Raw genomic sequence first — 20,664 nt, forward strand, 5'->3', positions numbered from 1 at the left:
CAAACTTTTGATTTGTATTGTTACTATCAGGATTTAGGACTAAAATGATGAGTTTTCCACATATTAAGGTCTATTTTGATCATGTGGTATATATGAAGGACTAAACGGATCACTATTTCTAATACATTAAGTATTATTTCGATTACGTGGTATATATAAAAGACTAAAATGATTACTTTTATATTAAAGACTATTTTAATTACATGATATAAATAAAGGTCTAAAATAATCCAACTTCCCTACATTAAAGATGTTTTATCTAATTGGGGGTCAAAATTTAAAATTAAACCAGTAATAAAATGTTAATTTTGGATGGACATTAGTCATAAAGGCATAAGTAAGCTAACAAGGTAATGAGAGGGGTATTTTCAGCAAAAAAAAATGAATGAATGGTATATCTAGATCTTTTTAAATAGTCCATGGGCATATTTGGCCAATTTGCGAATGTTTTTTTAAAATCTCTGCATATATATAGAGCACGCAGGTACACAAGAGTGGTTCCATTTCTGTGTGTACTGTGCTAATATTCGTGGAAATCGCCATGGACAAGCAATCGGCGGCTCAGTTGGGTGGGTACCCACCGCAGGCATCCTCCGACCATCTGCGTGAGAAGCAACAACAGCAGCTGGAAATGTTCTGGACTTACCAGCGCCAACAAATCGAGAATGCTAATGAATTCAAGAATCAGCAACTTCCTCTTGCCCGTATAAAGAGGATCATGAAAGCTGATAGGGATGTCCGTATGGTCTCCAGTGAAGCTCCTATGTTGTTTGCGAAGGCTTGTGAGTTCTTCATTTCGGAACTCACCACTCGTTCTTGGCTTCACGCCCAGGAAAACAAGCGAAGGACTCTTGATAAGAGAGACCTCGAGGACGCGATTTCGAGGGATGAGATTTTTGATTTCCTTGTTGACGTTGTTCCTGGTGATGAGAACGAGGAAGAAGCTGCTGGTATTGGGCCAGGCATGGTGGGCTCCACAGAAAGTGGTGGGCCCTTCTATTACCCTCCAATGGGCCAGCCTGCTATGCCGGGGGTTGATCTGTCAATGTACCTCCAGCCTCCGCCACCGCAGGAGCCTGCTGCTGCTAGTGGACAGGATAACCCTGATGATCAAAGGTAACTTTGTCATTCCCTTTTATATTTTGTCAAATGGAATACAATTCTTCATTTTCATAAAAGGTGGTAACTTTCCTCTTTTGATGAGCAGTTGAGGTTGTATTTGTTTGTTAGAACTGCAATTTTTGTTTAATTTCACTCTTGTCATATAGTAGCTATTTGGGTAACTTTGTCCTTCCCTTCATATCTAGGTAAGCTAGGGTTAGAAATCAAAAATGGAATTAGCTTCTTCATTTTCCTGAAAGGTGGTAACTTTCCTCTATTGATGAGCAGTTAAGACTGTATTTGTTTCTTAAAACTGATATTTTCCCAAAGTAGAGGTAAGGTCTTCGTACACTCTACCGTACCCTGACCCCACCTGATGGGATTATATTGGGTATGTTGTTGTTAAAACTGCAATTTTCATTCTTTTTTCTAATTTCACTTTGTCACATAGTAGCTATCTCGATTTTGTGGGTTTCCAATTAGGAGCAACAAATCAATATGCTTTCACATGTTTGTTTGATACTATTTACTATAAAGGAGTTCATGATTGATTCTCTTAATCGGGAATTAACAAGTTTTCTCACAGCAGTAGCTGTTATGGGTGTTGATGCGAAGATGGAACCAAAGCATAAGTTCTCAATCTTCTTACCAATGCAATGATTATATATGCATGCTTGGGATATGCCATCCACAACCGTTACCTATTATCTTGAGAAAAAACTCTGATGTCTTGATCGGTGTTGCAAAGTACGAAAAGTCGATTTCCCACAGCCTTTTATGTAGTTAACATGCATGTCAAGATATAATTCTTGGTTTTTCATTATAAAGTAGTTATTGGTTACGTTAATGCATATTGGATACCTGGCCGGTAGGTAAAGTGGGAATATATTTGTTACTAATTCTGTCATCTTAGAGTATGTCTTATAGGAAAGTAAATCCACAGCAAGTCCGAAGAACTAGGATAGTAGGATCTGGTTAGTTATAACCATTTCTTTTCTCCTTTTATGTCGTATTTATGTTGTTTGCGTGAATGCCAAGAAAGAGAAACCAGGACAGCTATGGTACCGGATATTTGGCGCTTTGCGTGTCAACTACTTTCTCTTCATGGTAGAAGCTCCTCTATATACAGTCAGACCTCTCTATAACATCATTATACAAGAGCACCTCACTACAAAAGCCAAGTTTTTCTCAGAACCGATTTTTTATGTTATATATTACCCCTCTATAACTGTATAACAACTTTTTACGTATACCAGCAACAACCATCTTTATAACAGTACGCTTTTTGTTACATTACCCCTGTATAACAACTATCTTCTTTTTTGGTGCAACAACAACAACACGCCCAATGAAAGATGTATGAAGACCTTACCCCTACCATTGTGACGTAGAGAGGCTGCATCAGATAGACCCTCGCCTCAAATGAAGTAACCAAAGCAGTAGTGAAAGAAAAATAACGACAGTAAAAAGCCAGATAAACAAAGCAAATAAAGCAATAGTAGTAGTAAGTACTACATGACTACTAAATAATACTACTAAAAAAGGAGAAGATGCGTAGAAGAGACTCGCCCCCTGCCTTTCCCACGGCAACACTCGACTACCTACTACCCTTTTACCCCAATCCTTGACCTCCATACCTTCCTATTTAGGGTCATGTCCTCAGTAAGATGAAGATGGGTCATGTCTTGTTTAATCACCTCCCCAATTTTTTTCGGTCTACCTCTGACTCTTCTAAAACTTGTTATAGCCAATCTCTCACACCTCCTCACTGGTGCATTCTCGCCCTCCTTTTTGCATGTCCAAACCTTCTCAGTCTCCCTTCCCTCATCTTGTCAGCCACGGAGGCCACTCTCACCCCGTCTTATATAACTTCATTCCTAATTCTATCCCTCCTGGTATACCCACACATCTATCTGAGATTTAACCATCTTTATTGAATAGAATCTCTACGTTTACCAATAATAGGTCTAGAGATTTTGACCAAATATTTTGATACTTCAATACACTATTTATGAAAAGAGTACAACAACAACAACATACCCAGTGCAATCCCACAATGTGGGGTCTGGGGAGGGTAAAGTGTACACAGACCTTACTCCTATCTCGGAAGATAGGGAGGCTATTTATGAAAAGAGTATTATATTTATATATATTTTCATCATTAAAAGATTTTCTTTCTTTATACAAAGTGTGTTTATATACTTTTTTGTCTATTACAACCAAATAAGCTATAAATGTCAAATGTTGTTATCGGTGTATAACCACCGATCGCTATGGCAACCAAAAAATCTCGGACGAGGTGCGCGCTGGCTGGCTTGGACACCACGGTTATTAAAAATAATTCACCGTCTTAGATGGACTATTGCTGTATTTACTTAATGCTCTAGAACATGGTTCTCTAATTAGTGTACTTCAAAGAAAACAGCACCCCCTGATGAAAACAGTTTGGGACTGAATTTAAGGTAAATTACCAGTAAGTGAGTTGGGTTGGCTAGATGGAAACTAGACATGTCATCATAAGGTGTAAAATCAGATCTACAGTTATGTGCTAATTCTAAGATATCATAAAGTACTAAGGTGGGACCTCTCTGATGTTGTTTACGAGGAACCATACTTCAACAGAGAGGTACTTATCTCGCTTCCAATGTGGTACTTTTAGAGATAGATAGGAACGTAGGATTGGACTATTCAGAAGCTGACACAAGTTACGTTTTATGCTTTCCAACTCAGCTTAGGCAGTTTACAATGTAATTCTGCTGGCTTTATTTTCAAAAGAAGTCTACATGATATGGGCTACAGAATTTCGAAATGCTTTCAAAGGCATAGGTTTATGCATGAATCTGATGATTTTCTTCCTTCTCAAAAAAAAAAAAAAAAATCTGATGATTGTCCTTGTTTGGCAAGTTAGGAAGGATCACTACATGTTTACATATGCTATTGCAAATTTTTATCTTCGGAAACTATAATATAACTACTACATTTGTTGTCTTATGTGCATGTTTTATGTCTTTTGCATTATTGTTATTGTTATTACTTTTTCATGCAGGGTTGAGAAACGTATTCTGAGAGAGACTTAGGGTTCCACTGTCTTTGTCATTTTTTTCTGTTCTTTTATATTGATGAATATCCGATTTATATTATAAGTAAAATGCTTTGATTTGTTTTTCCGTGATTTGCCCATCTTCAGTTTTACGTAATTATATGATTAATCAAATACTCCCTCTGTCCCAATATATGTGATACACATTTCTTTTTAGTTTGTCCCAAAATGAATGATAGTTCTATATTTAGAAATAATTTATCAAATAGTTTCTATATTTAGAAATAATTTAACTTGAAACTTCTCTTTGACCCTTAGTGAAATGATTTACAACCACACAAATATCTATGACTTGTTTTAGACCATAAGTTCAAAAGTCTTCCTTTCTTTCGTAAACTCCGTGCCTAGTCAGACTATATCACATAGATTGGGACGGAGGGAGTAGCATTTACTTAGGTTAGATTAGATTGCAAGGACTAATATATAGGAGGGTTTGTGATGTTGACTTAAAAAAGTGTTTTTCCTGTACAGTTGAAGAATATCAAGGAGTACGTAGTCCGATAAATGAGATCCCGATAAACGCAATATTTTAGGCGGTTTGTCAACTAAATTATTTGTAATATTTATTATGTTCAAGTTATCCCTATAGATAATAAAATCAAAGAGTATAAATGTTAATTTAGGAGGTACCCGGTGAATATTGGCCCGGACACGGTCATTCTTAGAAATGTTATTTTAGGAAAAGTATGTTGAGTTACAAATGCCAAAAATAACGTGTGAGCAGCATAAATGTGAATGCAGTTAGGTTGCCAAATATCTCAACAAACATCACATTTGGAGCTCGAATGTGATTCAAAGCCTTGGAAACTTGTCTGGTTGGTGTTAAATTTTCTGACGTGTATTTTTTTTTTTTTTTTTTTTTTGAAACTGGTAAATTGTATTCCTCAGCATTTAGGATATGCTGGAGACCATCAAAAAGATTTAAACTAAAGACAGAAAGAGTAAAAGAAATACTTACATTGATCTTAATAAATCTACAAACTGATCTATATCTTCTAATCCTATTTCTTTACACCAAAAGTAGAAAGATGCTATACAATTCCATTTGACTTTCTGAATGGAATTGGATCTATCTTCAAAACACCTTTCATTCCTTTCTTTCCAAATAGTCCACCAAATACAATGAGGGATCATCCTCCATTTTTTTTTGGCTCTTGCTGCCTCCTCTTCTCATCCAACAAGTTAGTAAATCTGCAGTATGCTCAGGCATAGTCCAGTTAGTCTCTGTCAGGTTGAAGAACAAAGACCAAAGCTGTGCTGTGAATTTGCAGTGAAGAAAAAGATGGTTGTTGGTTTCATTTGTTTCATTGCAAAGATAATTCTGACGTGTATCATGTGCCATGCTTGCCCTCATTGCTCTGTAAATTCATGTACTGCGTTTTATTATTTGATATACAAAATGCAGCTGAAAATCTGATAGCGCTTGTTTATAGTGTAGCTAGTTCATGGTGACTTTGCCACCAACATTGTGCTTTCTTTCTTTGATCTTGAACTTATCATTGTAACAACCTCTATCAACACTTACCCTATTTATCCCTTCCCTCTTATCTTTTTATGATTTAGACTCTCATAAATAATGAGCTTTTCGTATGCATTAATCCGGTTGTACTCATGTTATTTCACCCATTTTGGCATGTCTTGATTTGTCTGGTATGATGTTGGCATCGTAGTTCTTAGATGACCTATGACTGCTAAGGTTAAATATGTAGTCTCTAAATTGTTTTTCTTACCCTGCAGCTCTGTTTATGGTTGCAGTTTCTTTATGAGTTTTACTTGCTAGGCTAAGAGCTAATTATTCTATTTAGTAATTTTTAGCTGTAGTTACTTTATAGGGTTTTGAGCCGAGGGTCTCTCGGAAACAGCCATCCTACCTTGGTAGGAGTAAGGTCTGCGTACATTATACCCTCCCCAGACCCCAAGATGTGGGATTTCACTGGGCTGTTGTTGTTGTTGTTGTTGTAGTTACTTTATAGGGTTGTGTTTGAGGGTACAAGAATCTGGTTTCTCATTCATATGGTTCAATCACTAATTTCTTGTAATATTTTTTCTGTTTGATCTTGCTGCAGTTAAAGAACATGTTCGCTGCTGATCTGGATGCTTAGTGGCAGAAAGGAACCTATTAGTTACTAATGCTACAGGTCCTCTCAAATGTGAACGCACCTTATTGGTACTGTCCATGGATACCTGCTTAAGTGTAATGACTTGAATCCTTTAGTCGTTGTCTTGTCTGTCTAAAACTGTGTAGTTTATCTGAATGCTGATGGAGTTCTGGTTTTCAGTATTATTATAAACTGACCTTTCTACCCACAATTGCATAATTGTGTATGTTACTTTAATTAGTTCTCTTTCTGCACTATAGAGGTTTGACTATTGTCCTCGTGCTATACTTGGATGATGGATCCACCACGACTTATCGGCAGTGGGATGACTAGTAGACCTAGTGGGCACTGAAGAGTGTAGCCTATTATCTGAGTGATAAAGTGGTTTTCTTTCACTCTGATACGATGTTCCTTCCAGTTTAGGTTAATCAGAAAACACAAAATCAGAGTTCATGCTTTCTGCAGAATTGCAGTCTGAGACCTTAAGGGGTCATATGGTATGAAGGATAAGCAAAAACAGTCATGGGATAAAAATTTAGTACCGCCTTATCCAACATTTGGTTGGGATAAGATCCTGGGATAACTAATCCCGGGATTGTAGTGCTACTTTTATCCCACATTGAGGGTGGGATAACAATCCCGGGATAACTAATCTCGCGATAATTAATCCCGAGATAACTTGTTCCCCAACCAAACGAGCCCTAAATCGTTGGTGCAAAAGCCTTGAGTAATGCAACTCTCTTTTCAGCAGTAGCAAAACATGGATAAATCATATATCAGTCATTAAAACTTTACACTAGATTCTTAATCATCAACTCAGTGCTAACTTCATTGTCACGGAGACTTTTTGGGATTTGAGATTTAGAAGGGGTTTTCAAGATGTGGAAGTGAGTGAGTTTCAAAGATTGATAGACTTATATTATAGGCAAGTCAATCCGGTGGATAATCCTGATTTGTGGTGGTGGGGCGTGGGAAATAATGGAGTGTTCTCTGTGAAGTCTTTTTATGAGAAACTTTTGGTTAGGGAAGAGGTTGATTTCCCATGTAGTGCAATATGGATTCCAAGTGTGCTGAAGGTGTGTTTCTTTACCTAGCTTACCACTAGAAGGGTAATTTTGACAGCGGAAATCTTAGGAAGCGGAAGATTGTCTGTGTCAGTTGGTGTTACATGTGCAAGGAGGCGGGCGAGGACGTGAACCATCTTCTTCTACATTGCAGGTTTACCATGAGATTATGGTGGGATATATTTAAGCGGTTTCGAACTTCTTGGGCAATGCCAAGAAGTGTGAAAGAGTTGACGTTCAATTGGAAGAGCGAGAAAAGGAGGGGAAGCCGAAGGGCTTGGAACGTGGTTCCACTTGCGTTAATGTGGGTGGTTTGGAGAGAGAAATAGGCGAGCTTTTGAAGGAGTAAAGTCGAGTTTCTCTCAGTTGAGGAGTAGCCTCCGCTCCCTTATTGTCTTTTGGTGTAAACAGAAAGTTCCTTGTAGTGTAGATGACTGGGCGGAATTTGTAGAGAATCATATTGTGTAGATGCTTTACCTGTTGGTATATCCCTTGTATATGGCTAGTTTGGCCACGTTTATGAATGAAAATACCTTTACTTGGTAAAGAAAAACTTCATTGTCACTATGACAGTTGAAAAAGTTGGACTCCATTCTTGAAAAAGGAGGAAAAAGAAACTCATACATATATTATTTCCAATTAGATATTCCAAAAAAAAAAGGAAGTTAGTAGAACGTCACCAAAAAGAAAATGAAATATCTTGAACGCTAATTTTTTTTCCATATTTACTTGCTTTCTTTTAGTAAGAAAGTTATTCCCTCCGTTTCAATTTGTTTATCTTACTTTCGTTTTTAGTCCGTTTCAAAAAGAATGCCTCCTTTCTTTTGTGCAACGCTTTAATTCTAACTTTCCACATGATATGTTTAAGACTACAAGATTAAAGGGCATTTTGGTACATTCTACATATAGTTTAAGACCACAATATTAATAAGTCTTCTTTACTTTCTTAAATTCCGTGCCAAGTCAAAACTAGACAAACAAATTGAATCTGAGGGAGTACTAAGTTTTCGTCCCCAGGGGTTGGTTCAATGGGGAAAAATTGAGGGACTTGTGTCTCATATCACAGGTTCGAGCCTCGCGCCAAGCCAACTAACTCTGGAATTTAAGTGGAGAAGGGTAGAGGGGCGGGCCCATCATCCCCGAGTTTCGCATGCTGTGGTTAGCCCAAAAAGGGTTGGCTCCAAATGAATTTCTCGATCAACAAAAAAAGAAAAAAGAAAAAAAAAGGAAGTTACTATTTCTAAGATAACTAAATCTGAAATAGATTTTAGATAATCTATTTCAGATTTAGTAATCTTAGTAACTTTCTCTTTTTTTGATTCCTTTCCTGATCAATTTTTTTTAAGATATTAAGATGAAATCTAAAATGAATTCCATCTATTCAAGGAAGTATAATTACAGTCAGAAGTTCAATTTTTTTTGGGGGATGTGATTTAAAAGACAGAAAATAAGGAAAAAAATTGATTGAAAATTACAACTAATGTATATAGCCCAAATACTAATTTATTAATATAAAGATACAATGTTTCTTGCAGCTTCGGATCATCAGAAGACAAAAAATCAGAGTTTATTTTTCTGCAGAATTGCAGTCTAAGATCTTAAATTTTTGGTGCAAAAGCATCGAGTAATAGAACTCTCTTTTCAGCAGTAGCAAAACATGGCTAAATCATATATCAGTCATTAAAACTCTACACCAGATTCTTAATCATCAACTTAGTACTAGCTTCATTATCATTAAGACAGTTGAAAAATTTAAGGTAAATGAGAACTAAGGACTTCATTCTTGAAAAAGGAGGAAAAAGAAAAACTTCATAAGTAGTATTTCCAATTTGATATTCCAAAAAGAAAAGGAAGTTAGTAGATGGTGATCTGAATACTAGTATTTGCACCTTCACCAAAAAACAAAAAGAAATATCTTCAACGCTATTTTTTCCATATTTACTTGCTTTCTTTTAAAAAGAACGTTACTAAGTTTACGTCCCCTGGGGTTAGTTCAACCGGCAAAGGATGAGGGACTTGTATCTCAGGTCCCAAGTTTGAGCCCCGCGCCAAGCGAATAAACTCTGGTATTTAAGTGGGAGAAGGGCCAACTAACTCTGTTATTTAAATGGAGAAGGGTAGAGGGACGGGCCCATCATCTCCGAGTTTCGTAGGCTGCGGTTAGCCCAAAAAGTGTCGGCTCCTGATGCATTTCTCGTTCAAAAAAAAAAAAAAAAAGAATAAAAAGAATAAAAAGGAAGTTACTAAGATTACTAAATCTGAAATAGATTATCTAAAATCTATTTCAGATTTAGTAATCTTAGTAACTTCCTTTTTCTTTTTGATTCCTTTCCTTATCAATTTTTTTTAGATATTATTAAGATGAAATCTAAAATGAATTCCATCTATTCAAGGAAGTATAATTATAGTCAGAAGTTCAATTTTTTTAGGGGATGTGATTTAAAACACAGAAAAATATAAGGAAAAAAATTGATTAAGGAAAATTACAATTAATGTATATAGCCCAAATACTAATTTATTAATATAAAGATACAATGTTTCTTCCAGCTTCGGATCATCAGAAGACAAGAGTTCAGAGTTTATTTTTCTGCAGAATTGCAGTCTAAGACCTTAAATATTTGGTGCAAAAGCATCGAGTAATACTACTCTCTTTCCAGCAGTAGCAAAACATGGCTAAATCATATATCAGTCATTAAAACTCTACACCGGATTCTTAATCATCAACTTAGTACTAACTTCATTGTCATTAAGACAGTTGAAAAAGTTAAGGTAAATGAAAACTAAGGACTTCATTCTTGAAAAAGGAGGAACAAGAAAAACTTCATAAGTAGTATTTCCAATTTGATATTCCAAAAAGAAAAGGAAGTTAGTAGATGGTGATCTGGATACTAGTATCTGCACCTTCACCAAAAAACAAGAAGAAATATCTTCAACGCTAATTTTTTCCATATTTACTTGCTTTCTTTTGTAAAGAACGTTACTAAGTGTACGTCCCCGGGGGTTAGTTCAACGGGCAAAGGATGAGGGACTTGTTTCTCAGGTCACAAGTTTGAGCCCCGCGCCAAGCAAATAAACTCTGGTATTTACATGGGAGAAGGGTAGAGGGGTTGGCCCATCATCCCCATGTTTCGAAGGCTCCATTTGGCCCAAAAGGTTTGGCTCCAGATGAATTATCTTGGTCAACAAAAAAAAAAAAAAAAGCTACTAAGTTTACTAAATCTAAAATAGATTTCAGATATTAAGATGAAATCTAATATGAATTCCTATCTATTCAAGGAAGTATAAAGACTGTCAGATGTTCAAAACTAGAATGTGATTTTAAAGAAAGAAGAAAATATAAGGAAAAAAATTTAGGAAGGAAAATTACAGTTAATGTATATAACCCAAAAAATAATTTATTAAATTTTATTCTCCAACAACAACATACCCAATGTAATCCCTCTGGTAAGGAAAAGCAAGACACATCTTCAGTTAAAAAAATAAAAAATAAAAATTAGGGTAGCCCAACTTATTTTTTTTGGCTTATAAGCTGCTTTAGATAAGCTAAGCCAAACGGGCCCAATTAGTTTTTTCGGCTTATTTTAAGCACAAAATGGCTTATAAGCTGGCCAGCCAAACACTCAAAAAAGCTGAAAACAGCTTGTAAGCTGTTTTCAGCAACTTATAAGCCAATCCAAACGGGCTCTTACTTCCAGCCTTCTACCTCATCCTTGCCCACCACACCCTCCTATCTAGGATGTCCTCGGTAAGATGAAGAATTGCCATGTCCTCATCACCTCTCCAATACTTCTTTGGCCTACCTCTACTTTTCCTCCAGCCCTCCATCGCCAACCTCTCACACTTCCTCATCGGAACATCTGTGCATCTCTCTTTACATGTCTAAACCATCTTAGCGTCGCCTCCTGCATCTTGTTCACCACAGAGGCCACTACCACCTTGTCCCGAATATCTTTATGTTGGACCATACCTCTCCTAGTAAGTCCACCCATCCATCTCAGCATCCACTTTTTCACAACTCTCGTCTTCTAGACATCGGAGCTCTTGACTGGCGAACAAAGTTGGTTTAACCACTACTCTGTAGAGACTTGGTTAAATTTTATTCTCCGAATTACAGAAAGTTGGATAATTTAACGATGATAAGGGTTTAACCTCCACTAACCCCCTCCCCCGAACTATATAAGATCAAAATAAATAGGGCCAGGCCAAACCTGAAAATATTATTTTAAATTCCGGAAAACAAAGCCTTTTTCCTAACTTGTTTTCGTTTTTTTCCAAAATATGGCATTTACCAGCCACATTTGCAGATTCTTCTAGCGTTTGTCGAAATTCTGAATGATCAACATTCTGTATAGATAGAAGCGGAAGAAATAATTTTTTTTTTTGGGCAGAAATTCAACAGCGACTCACTCTATGCGGTTCACCACTGCTTCTTTTTGTAGGTATACTTTATTTAATCAAATGCTGCTGTGCTGTTTTCATGCATCACTACATTCGTATAGCTATAACTGTTTTCTGCATTTGCTTTTGTGAGGAAGATGATTTCAGCATTGGTGTATATATGTGTATGTATGTTTTTTTGTTTGTGTATATAAGTATATCTGAGTGTATATCTAAAACCCTTCCTTTCCCCTTTTAATGATTATAGATGACTTTAGAATTAGAGGGATTTAGTCATCTTGCTGAATTCATCTCCTGCCATGTTGATTCAAGGCTTAAAATCTTTATATATATACCTCTAATTCTTTCTAAACAAAAATATAGATACCTCTAATTATACATTTTTTAGGTCTTTTTTGAGTGATGCACGCTTCTGATTTTTGAAGCTTGGATTGTGAGATTCTGTTCTAGATTTTTGTGGTAAATGTTTTTACAAAGAAGAAAAAAGTGCCCTTTTTGAAGTGTCTTATCTGAAATTCTGCAACTACCGTAAAGGAAGTAGATTTTCAGAATCATATATTGGTATCTATTATTCCCTCTGTCTCAAATTATCTTTAGGTTTTTTGTTTTACATGCCCCTTAAGATATATAAATTAGGAGGGGTATTTTTCAGAAAATTGCTTTTCGTGCCATTGTAATTTAGGTTTCAAAAGGTCAGTAATTCAGTTTGTTGGTTTCCTATGATATTTTGACCCCTTTCCTATATATTTCGGCACATGATAGGTGAGAGAGTTCAAAACGGAAGATGCATTTATTTTGTGGCTGGAACGAGTGTCCTGATCTTGTCGTTATTATGTCCTATTGTACTGAGAATGTTGTTTTTCAACTTCTCCATCAGTTTGGTTTTGTTTTTGGCTTCTTAAACATTCCTTGATCTGAGTTTTCCTTTTCTATCAAATGGAAAGATTGTTGAGAAGTTTCTGAATAAGAAACTTATGTAATTCATAGACAAGCTAAGAAACCGTGTCCCATTTCTGTCGGTACTTCCGTTTATCCGGAGTCCTTTACATTTGGCTAATCGATGAAATAATTGATTTTTTGTCGAAATACGAAAATGGAAATTCTCAATAAACATGGTTAGATTTGGAAGGTGATATGCAAACATTTCATTTAGATGGAACAGTATCATGGTTAGATTTAGAAAAGATCTGATACAGTTAATTCAATAGATTGAATGGTTTAATGATAGACATTAGTCACAAAGTTCACTTTTTGCATTACATTGGTTTAGCAAAAAAGCCAAAAAAAAAAAAAAAACAACAACTAGTGGAAACTTCGTCTTTACCCAGCAGAAACCCTGTAAATGTTTAGGAGCTATTGCTGTATTTAATAGATATGCCTAGAATATGGTTCTCTATTTAGAGTACTTCAAAGAAAACAACACCACCTGCTGCAAGCTGTTTGATGAAATGGAGAATGCATTTGTTCCTTCTCTTCCTTACAAGTCTTGTCTGCTTCTGTCATCTGTCAGTGAATGTAAAGAGATAATAGCTTTAACTTTCAGCAGTGTAGGAGGTTTTGCAAAAAGACACAATAGTTTGTCTTTATGTGATCACACAGACTGGAAAGGATCTGATAAAGACAACAAGTTGTAATGATAATTTGAATACAACTTTTGTTGTTTGGACTTCGGACGGTATCTGAGTGAAAAAGTGATTTTCACTCTGATACAATGTTCCTTCCAGCTTAGGTTAATCAGAAGACACAAATCAGAGTTCATGCTTTCTGCAGAATTGCAGTGTTAAGACCTTAAATATGTGGTGCAAAATCATTGAGTAATACAACTCTTTGTTCAGCAGTAGCAAAACATGGCTAAATCATATACAAGTCATTAAAACTTTAACAGCAGATTCTTAATCATCAACTCAGTGTTAACTTCATTGTCACTATGACAGTTGAAAAAATTTGAGGGAAATAAAAACTATGGACTCATTCTTGAAAAAGGAAGAAAAAAGAAAAATTGCATAAATAGTAGTAGTATTTTTAATTTGATATTCCAAAAAGGAAAGGAAGTTAGTAGATGGCGATCTGAATATAAGTATTCAACCTTCACCAAAAAACCAAAAAGAAATATCTTCAACCCGAAATGTTTTTCCATATTTACTTGCTTTCCTTTAGTAAGAAAGTTACTAAGTTTACTAATGAGATAAGGCATAGAAACACACCTAAACTATCTTGAAATTGTCAACTACATATCCTATGAACCCCTTAAACTTATTTACCCCCTTGGCTAATTACTCAGTAAAGAAGATAAGTTAAAATGCAGTATTTGCAAACATGTGCTTATTCAAAACTAAAAAGGGAGTTTAATTGTCTTTTTTCATTTGATTCTTTCAAACCCAAACGATTGGACCCTCATCCTCTCTTAAAAGGGTAATGAAGAGCGACGATATGATCAAGTGATTCAGAAAAATATTATTAAGATGGAGATTATAAACGTGAAAGGAGGACAAAGGGTTTATTGTTTGGGTTTGAAAGAATCAAACGAAAAAAGACATTCACTCCTTTTTATTTAGTTTAGAATAAGCGCGTGTATGCACATGCTGCACTTTAACTTATTTTCTTTAGCGGGTAATTAGTGAAGGGGGTCAATAATACGAAAAAAATAAGTTCAGGGTATCATAGCAAAGTTTAGGTTGTAGTTGGCAATTTCGCATAGTATAAGTGTGTTTCTATGCCTTATCTTTACTAAATCTAATATGGATTCCTATCTATTCAAAGAAGTATAATTATAGTCAGAACTTTTCCCAGGATGTGATTTCAAAGACAGAAGTATAAGGAAAAAATTTTAGCAGGGAAATTGCAATTAATGCATATAGCCCAAAGATATTTTTTCCTCCAAATTACAAAAAGTTGGATAATTTAACTATGGTTAAAACTTAACCATGGTAAGGGTTTAACATCTACTAACCCCCCAACTATAAAAGATCAAAATAAATAGGGCCAGGCCAAACCTGAAAATAGTACCTAAATTCAGGAAAACAAGGCCTTTTTTCAAAAAAAGTTTTTTACCAGCCAAAATTGCAGATTCCTCTAGGGTTTGTCGAAAATCTGAATGATCAACAGTCTGTATAGCTAGAAGGCGGAAAAAGAATTTTTTTGGGTGGAAATTCAACAGCAACTCACTCTATGCGGTTCCCCATTGCTTCCTTTTGTAGGTATACTAGTTTTAATCAAATGCTTCTGCATTTTTTTCATGCATTCGGATCCTGTAACTGTTTTCTGCATTTGCTTTTGTGAGGAGGATGATTTCTGAGTTGGTTTATATATATATATATATATATATATATATATATATATATATATGTATGTGATTTTTGTGTGTGTGTGTTTATATCTGTATTCGTATGTGTATCTATATAACCCTTTATTTTCCCTTTTTAATCTGTGTTGATTATAGATTATTTTGGGATTACAGGGATTTAGTTATCTTGCTGAATTCATGTCCTGTTTTTTTTTTGTCTTTTATAAAAATTCATGTCCCGTTGTGTTGATTCAAGGCTTTAGAATCTTTATATGGATACATCTAATTAATACATTTTGAACGTCTATTTGAGTGATGAATGCTTTTGGTTTTGAAGCTCTGTTTGTGAGATTCTGTTCTAGATTTTGTGGTGAATGTTTTTACAAAAAAGAAAAATTGCCATTTTTGAAGTGTCTCATCTGAAATCCTGCAACTTCTGTAAAAGGAAGTAGATTTCCAGAACCATAAATTGGTATCTATTAATTATCAGTTTAAAATGGTTTAAGAATGATGAATTAGGATGTCTATTGGAGCTGTCGAATTTTACTTTATTTTTGGAGAACATAATTAATACGGAGAATTCATATAGCCAACCCTAACTCGTTTGCTTGAGGCTTTTTTTTTGTTCTTGAAAATGGATCTCAGGAGAAATCTGTACAATCAACTTTATTTGTACAAACGGTACTTCGAGTGTGAAATGAGTACGAAGAGATGCATCTGTGATTTCATTACATATTCAGTTACTATTTATGTGCCGAGAGAAACTTGAATGATGCTGAAAATTGCTTTTCGCGCCATTGTAATTTAGGTCAAGGTCGGAAATTCAGTTTATTGGTTTTCTATGATTGTTTGACCCCTTTCCTATAGATTTCGGCACATGATCGGAGAGAAAGTTCAACACGGAAGATGCATTTATTTTGTAGCTGGAACGAGTGTCCTGATATTGTTGTTACTATGTCCTATTGTACCGACAATGTTATTTCCAACTTCTCCATCAGTTTGGTTTTATTTTTGTCTTATTAACCATTCCTTGATCTGAATTTCCTTTTTTATCAAACGAAAATAGTGTTTTTAAGAGGCGTGGGCGCGAGGCGAGGCCTTTTACGCAGCATGGGGCGAGGCGTAAGCCCCGGGACATGGGGCGTAAGTCCCATGGATCTACGGGGCGTAAGTCTCATGTATCTTTAATTTTATAATTTTATTACTAAGAAAATAAGCAAAAGTAAAATTTTCATTAAAATTCTGTAAATAAATTCAAATAAATTGCCAATAATATAAAAATAATTTATTATAATTATTATTTGAGAAAGATAACAGCATAAAATATGATAATAGTTGAGATAATATTTAAAATGAAATCATCATCCTCTTCATCATCGATCTCCACATCTACAAGTACTTCCCACCCTCAACTAATATTTGCACTGATTTTTGTTTATATATTTCAAAGAAAGAGAAGGGTAAAAAGTGTAAGAGTAATGGCAAAAATGGATGAAGTTGCTTCAGGAATATAGTGCTATGGAATCTCTATCCTATAAATTTTAGACATGATCATCTAAAAAAAACTATATATGACAGTGTTACTTTATACGAGAGTTGCTTTCTTTATTTATATATTTTAGGAAAAATCACGACAACATGAAAAAAGATAGCATAAAGTGTAATATCATTACACCAATAATAAAAATGATGATCTATAGCAAAAATACTTTTAAAACAACAAAAATTAAATTTAACGCCCGGGCCGTACGCTTTTACTCCTGAGCTTATGCTTTTGCGCCCGGTGCCCCAAATTCTTGGGCGTATGCCCTATGGATCTACGCCTTTTATTTGCGCCCCGGAGCGTTTTTGGTACGCCCTGCCCCGGGGCTCACCCCGAAAACGCCTTTGAAAACACTGAACGGAAAGATTGTTGAGAAGTTTCTGAATAAGAAACTTATGAAATTCATAGACAAGCTAAGAAATTACGACCCATTTCTGTGGGTTCTTACTTCCGTTTGTCTGGAGTCCTGTACATTTGGCAAATTGATGAAATATACTTGACTTTTGTGGAAATTAGAAAATGGAGATTCTCAACATGGTTAGATTTAGAAGGTGATAAGCAGTTATTTCAATAAATGGAACGGCATCATGGTTATAGATTTAGAAAGGTCTAATACAGCTAATTCAATAGATCGAACGATATATTGATTGGCATTATTGTAAGTTTTCCTCTGTTATATCAATACCTTTGTGCTTTCTGGCGTTCGTGGTAACCAGATAGTGCATTAATTCATGTTATCGATAAAAAATGTAATCAAACTTATAGTTTCACACTTAATCCAGCTTGCCTTTCTTTTTTGAGTCGTTATTACTTTGCATTACTAGTACCCATTTTCCTTTTATGGTATTATTTCCCGCTTAATTTGTGGTAATTCTGACTTGCATTTTTGTAATGTTTGTATTTTAGGGATTGAAGAGTTGAAGACAGTTCTTCTCCATAATTAACTTTACGCAATAACCAGGTTAGCGAGTGTTGCTCCATTTGCTTGTTGAATCTGAGGGAGACAATAAAGTTGGCGTATTTGCAGCCTGCCAAAGTTGTAGGCAAATGGAATGTAATAAAGATGAAGCTGTTAGGGCCAAAGAAATTGCTGAGACATTGCTGGAGCTCAAAGATTTGCTTTGAAGGCTCAAAATCTGTTTCCAGGCCTTGATGGTCTTTCTCAGTTCCTGGAGGTGGTCAACATTTATGTTGCTTATGAGAAGAAGATTCATGGTGAAGTGGATTTTTACGGGGTCCTCAATGTAGATTCCTCAGCTGATGATGAAACAATAAGGAAACAATTCAGAAAGCTTGCTCTAGCTCTTCACCCTGATAAAAATCAATCTGTTGGGGCAGATGGGGCGTTTAAGATTATATCTGAAGCATGGAGTTTGTTATCAGATAGAATAAAAAAAGTGATGTATGACAAGAGGCGAGCTACGAGAGATGCCATAAGGAATATGTCAATGCAAGGTAACCCAGCAAGTGCAAGGCACTCGACTGATCTTGTGCTTCAGGTGTGAGGCTCCCTACAGCTTCAAATTTAGTACAAACTGGAAATTCTGGATTTGGCTCAACAGTTAGAGCAAATATTCAGCAGGATCAAGTTTTTAAGACGAGAGGTGCAAATGTTGCGCAGCCCTATGCCCCTACAGCTAGGCAAGCTGCACACCCTTGCCAGCTAGCTGGTAGGAATTTGAAGAGAGCTCATGCAGAAGCTGCTACGAGTGCACTCAACCCGGAGGCTTTTCTGAAGAAAAAGAGACGTTAAAGTCAAAGTCTCAAAGAAAAGGGAGTTCAAGGAAGTTGTCAGATTCAGAAATTAGCAATATGCTGGCGAAAAAGGCTAGGATGGAGATCACCATGAAGCTTAAAGAATGGAGCGCAGCTGCTGCTTCTCGAACTTCGTATAAGGAGAAAAAGGACGTGGAAAAGAAGAAGCAAACTGCTCCTGAAGTCATCACAAATGATCCAAGAAGGGATAAAACTGCTGATGATGTAGCGGTGGAATCCAAAATATTATACGAGCAGAAAGAGTCTCCTGTTGATTCAGGACCAGAAATTAAGTCAATGGCTGTTCCTGATCCTGACTTCCATACGTTTAATAAGGATAGAACAGAATTTGTTTTTGAGGATAATCAAGTCTGGGCTGCTTATGATGATCATGATGGCATGCCCCGTTATTATGCTCTGATTCACAATGTGCTATCCAAAAGGCCATTTAAAGTGGAATTCAGCTGGTTAAACTACAAAAGCAACTCTGAACTCGGCCCAATGATTTGGGTTGGTTCTGGCTTCCTCAAGACCAGTGGAGATTTCAGGACTGGCAAGCATGAAATCAGTAAGACACTCAATTGTTTCTCCCACAAGGTCAAGTGGGTGAAAGGGGCCAGAGGTGTTATCCAAATTTTCCCCAGAAAGGGGAATGTTTGGGCTCTGTACAAACATGGGTCTCCTAAATGGAATGAGCTAACTCCGAATAATGTGATACACAACTATGATATGGTGGGAGTCCTTGGAGACTACTCTGAGAAGGAAGGTGTCACAGTTGCTCCATTAGTCAAAGTGGCTGGCTTCACATCAGTGTTCCGTCAGCATTTGGACCCTAAATTTATTCGCCATATTCCAAGGGAAGAGATGTTTCGCTTCTCTCATCAGGTCCCTTCATACTTGCTTACAGGCCAAGAAGCTCCAAATGCTCCCACTGGTTGCTGGGAGTTGGATCCTGCTGCAATGCCCTTGGAACTTCTTAGAGTTATGACAGATGCTCAAATAGAGGCTCAGATTAAAGCTGCAGATACTTCTAACTTAAAAAGGACATGTTCTGAAAGCGAAGAGAAGGAGAAGTCCTATGTGGTTGGCGACAACAATGTGACAAAGCCCATAGTGACATATTCAAGAAGGAAGAAGGCAGAAGCAAGTACCATTGAAGCCCAGAGAGAAACAAGCTCAGTTGCTACCTCAGATACTTCTAACTTAAAAAGGACATGTTCTGAAAGCGAAGAGAAGGAATAAGTCCTATGCGGTTGGCGACAGCAATGTGACAAATCCATAGTGACATATTCAAGGAGGAAGAAGGCAGAAGCAAGTACCGTTGAAGCCCAGAGAGAAACAAGCTCAGTTGCTGCGGATACTTCTAACTTAGAAAGGATATGTTCTGAAAGCGAAGAGAAGGAGAAGTTCTATGTGGTTGGCGACAGCAATGTGACAAAGCCCATAGTGACATATTCAAGAAGGAAGAAGGCAGAAGCAAGTACCGTTGAAGCCCAGAAAGAAACAAGCTCGGTTGCTGCCTGAAGGCTCTAGCCATAGTGGGCTCTGCCCTTGTTTGATTCCCAATTATATAGATGAAGAAGGCAATGAATTCAGCACCCAAGTGAACGTTTCTGCTTGAGTTTTGGTGCTTGTGTAGGTTTACCAAATTAAGAAGAGCTATACTGCTAAGAAAAAAACTTGAAATAATGTATATTTCATGTTTTTAACTAAAGTAACTTTTGGACAATAAATTTCTTGACCATCTTAAATTGATAATTGCTTTCCTTTTCAGTTTCTTTATAGCGGTTATAATGGGCTGTGTGGTGCTGTTGTGAAGGTGCACTACAGGGATTTCAAATCCTTTTTTAGCATATAAAGTGTTAATCATTTCTCATTTACTGCCATAATCTAAATGAATTATTTTCTTCTTTATTTTTCTCCTTTTGAACTTCAGTTTCTCAGCTTTTCTTATTTGCTGATTTTTATATTGCTGCATTATGCATGGAGTTAGCCCAAAACTCAACCAACTTCGCATTCAGGCTCATTATTGAATCCAGAGATCATTTACCTAAACATTTTCCATCATACCAAACACACCCTATATAATAAGTGTGGCTTTCGTTGTCCTGGACATTCTTGGAAATGTCAATTTATTCTACTACTTTTATCCTGTAAAAACATAATGTATTTTTATTAGTTCGTGCCTCCCATAAACGTAAGTTCTCTCTCATTCATTTCTCCATTTGACTTCATTCTCTCTTTAATTCCCCATCGCTTCTCAGTGTTTTCCGGCTATCTGTTTTTTTTTGTATTTATGTAGTGGTTTATCCTAATTCCTA

At 36.2% G+C, this 20,664-nt stretch overlaps 1 protein-coding gene and 1 pseudogene across 1 annotated transcript; both read left to right on the forward strand.

Moving 5' to 3' along the window:
• Positions 1–454: 454 nt before the first annotated feature.
• On the forward strand, positions 455–6,511 carry LOC132632475 (nuclear transcription factor Y subunit C-1-like). Its single transcript, XM_060348428.1, has 2 exons — positions 455–1,116; positions 6,268–6,511. The coding sequence occupies exons 1-2, from the start codon at positions 542–544 to the stop codon at positions 6,269–6,271; spliced, it is 579 nt and encodes a 192-aa protein (XP_060204411.1). The 5' UTR covers positions 455–541; the 3' UTR covers positions 6,272–6,511.
• On the forward strand, positions 6,268–20,255 carry LOC132631342 (uncharacterized; annotated as a pseudogene).
• Positions 20,256–20,664: the final 409 nt, after the last annotated feature.

The sequence above is a fragment of the Lycium barbarum genome, chromosome 3 (genome assembly GCF_019175385.1).
Source record: "Lycium barbarum isolate Lr01 chromosome 3, ASM1917538v2, whole genome shotgun sequence".
Taxonomy (NCBI): Eukaryota; Viridiplantae; Streptophyta; class Magnoliopsida; order Solanales; family Solanaceae; genus Lycium; species Lycium barbarum.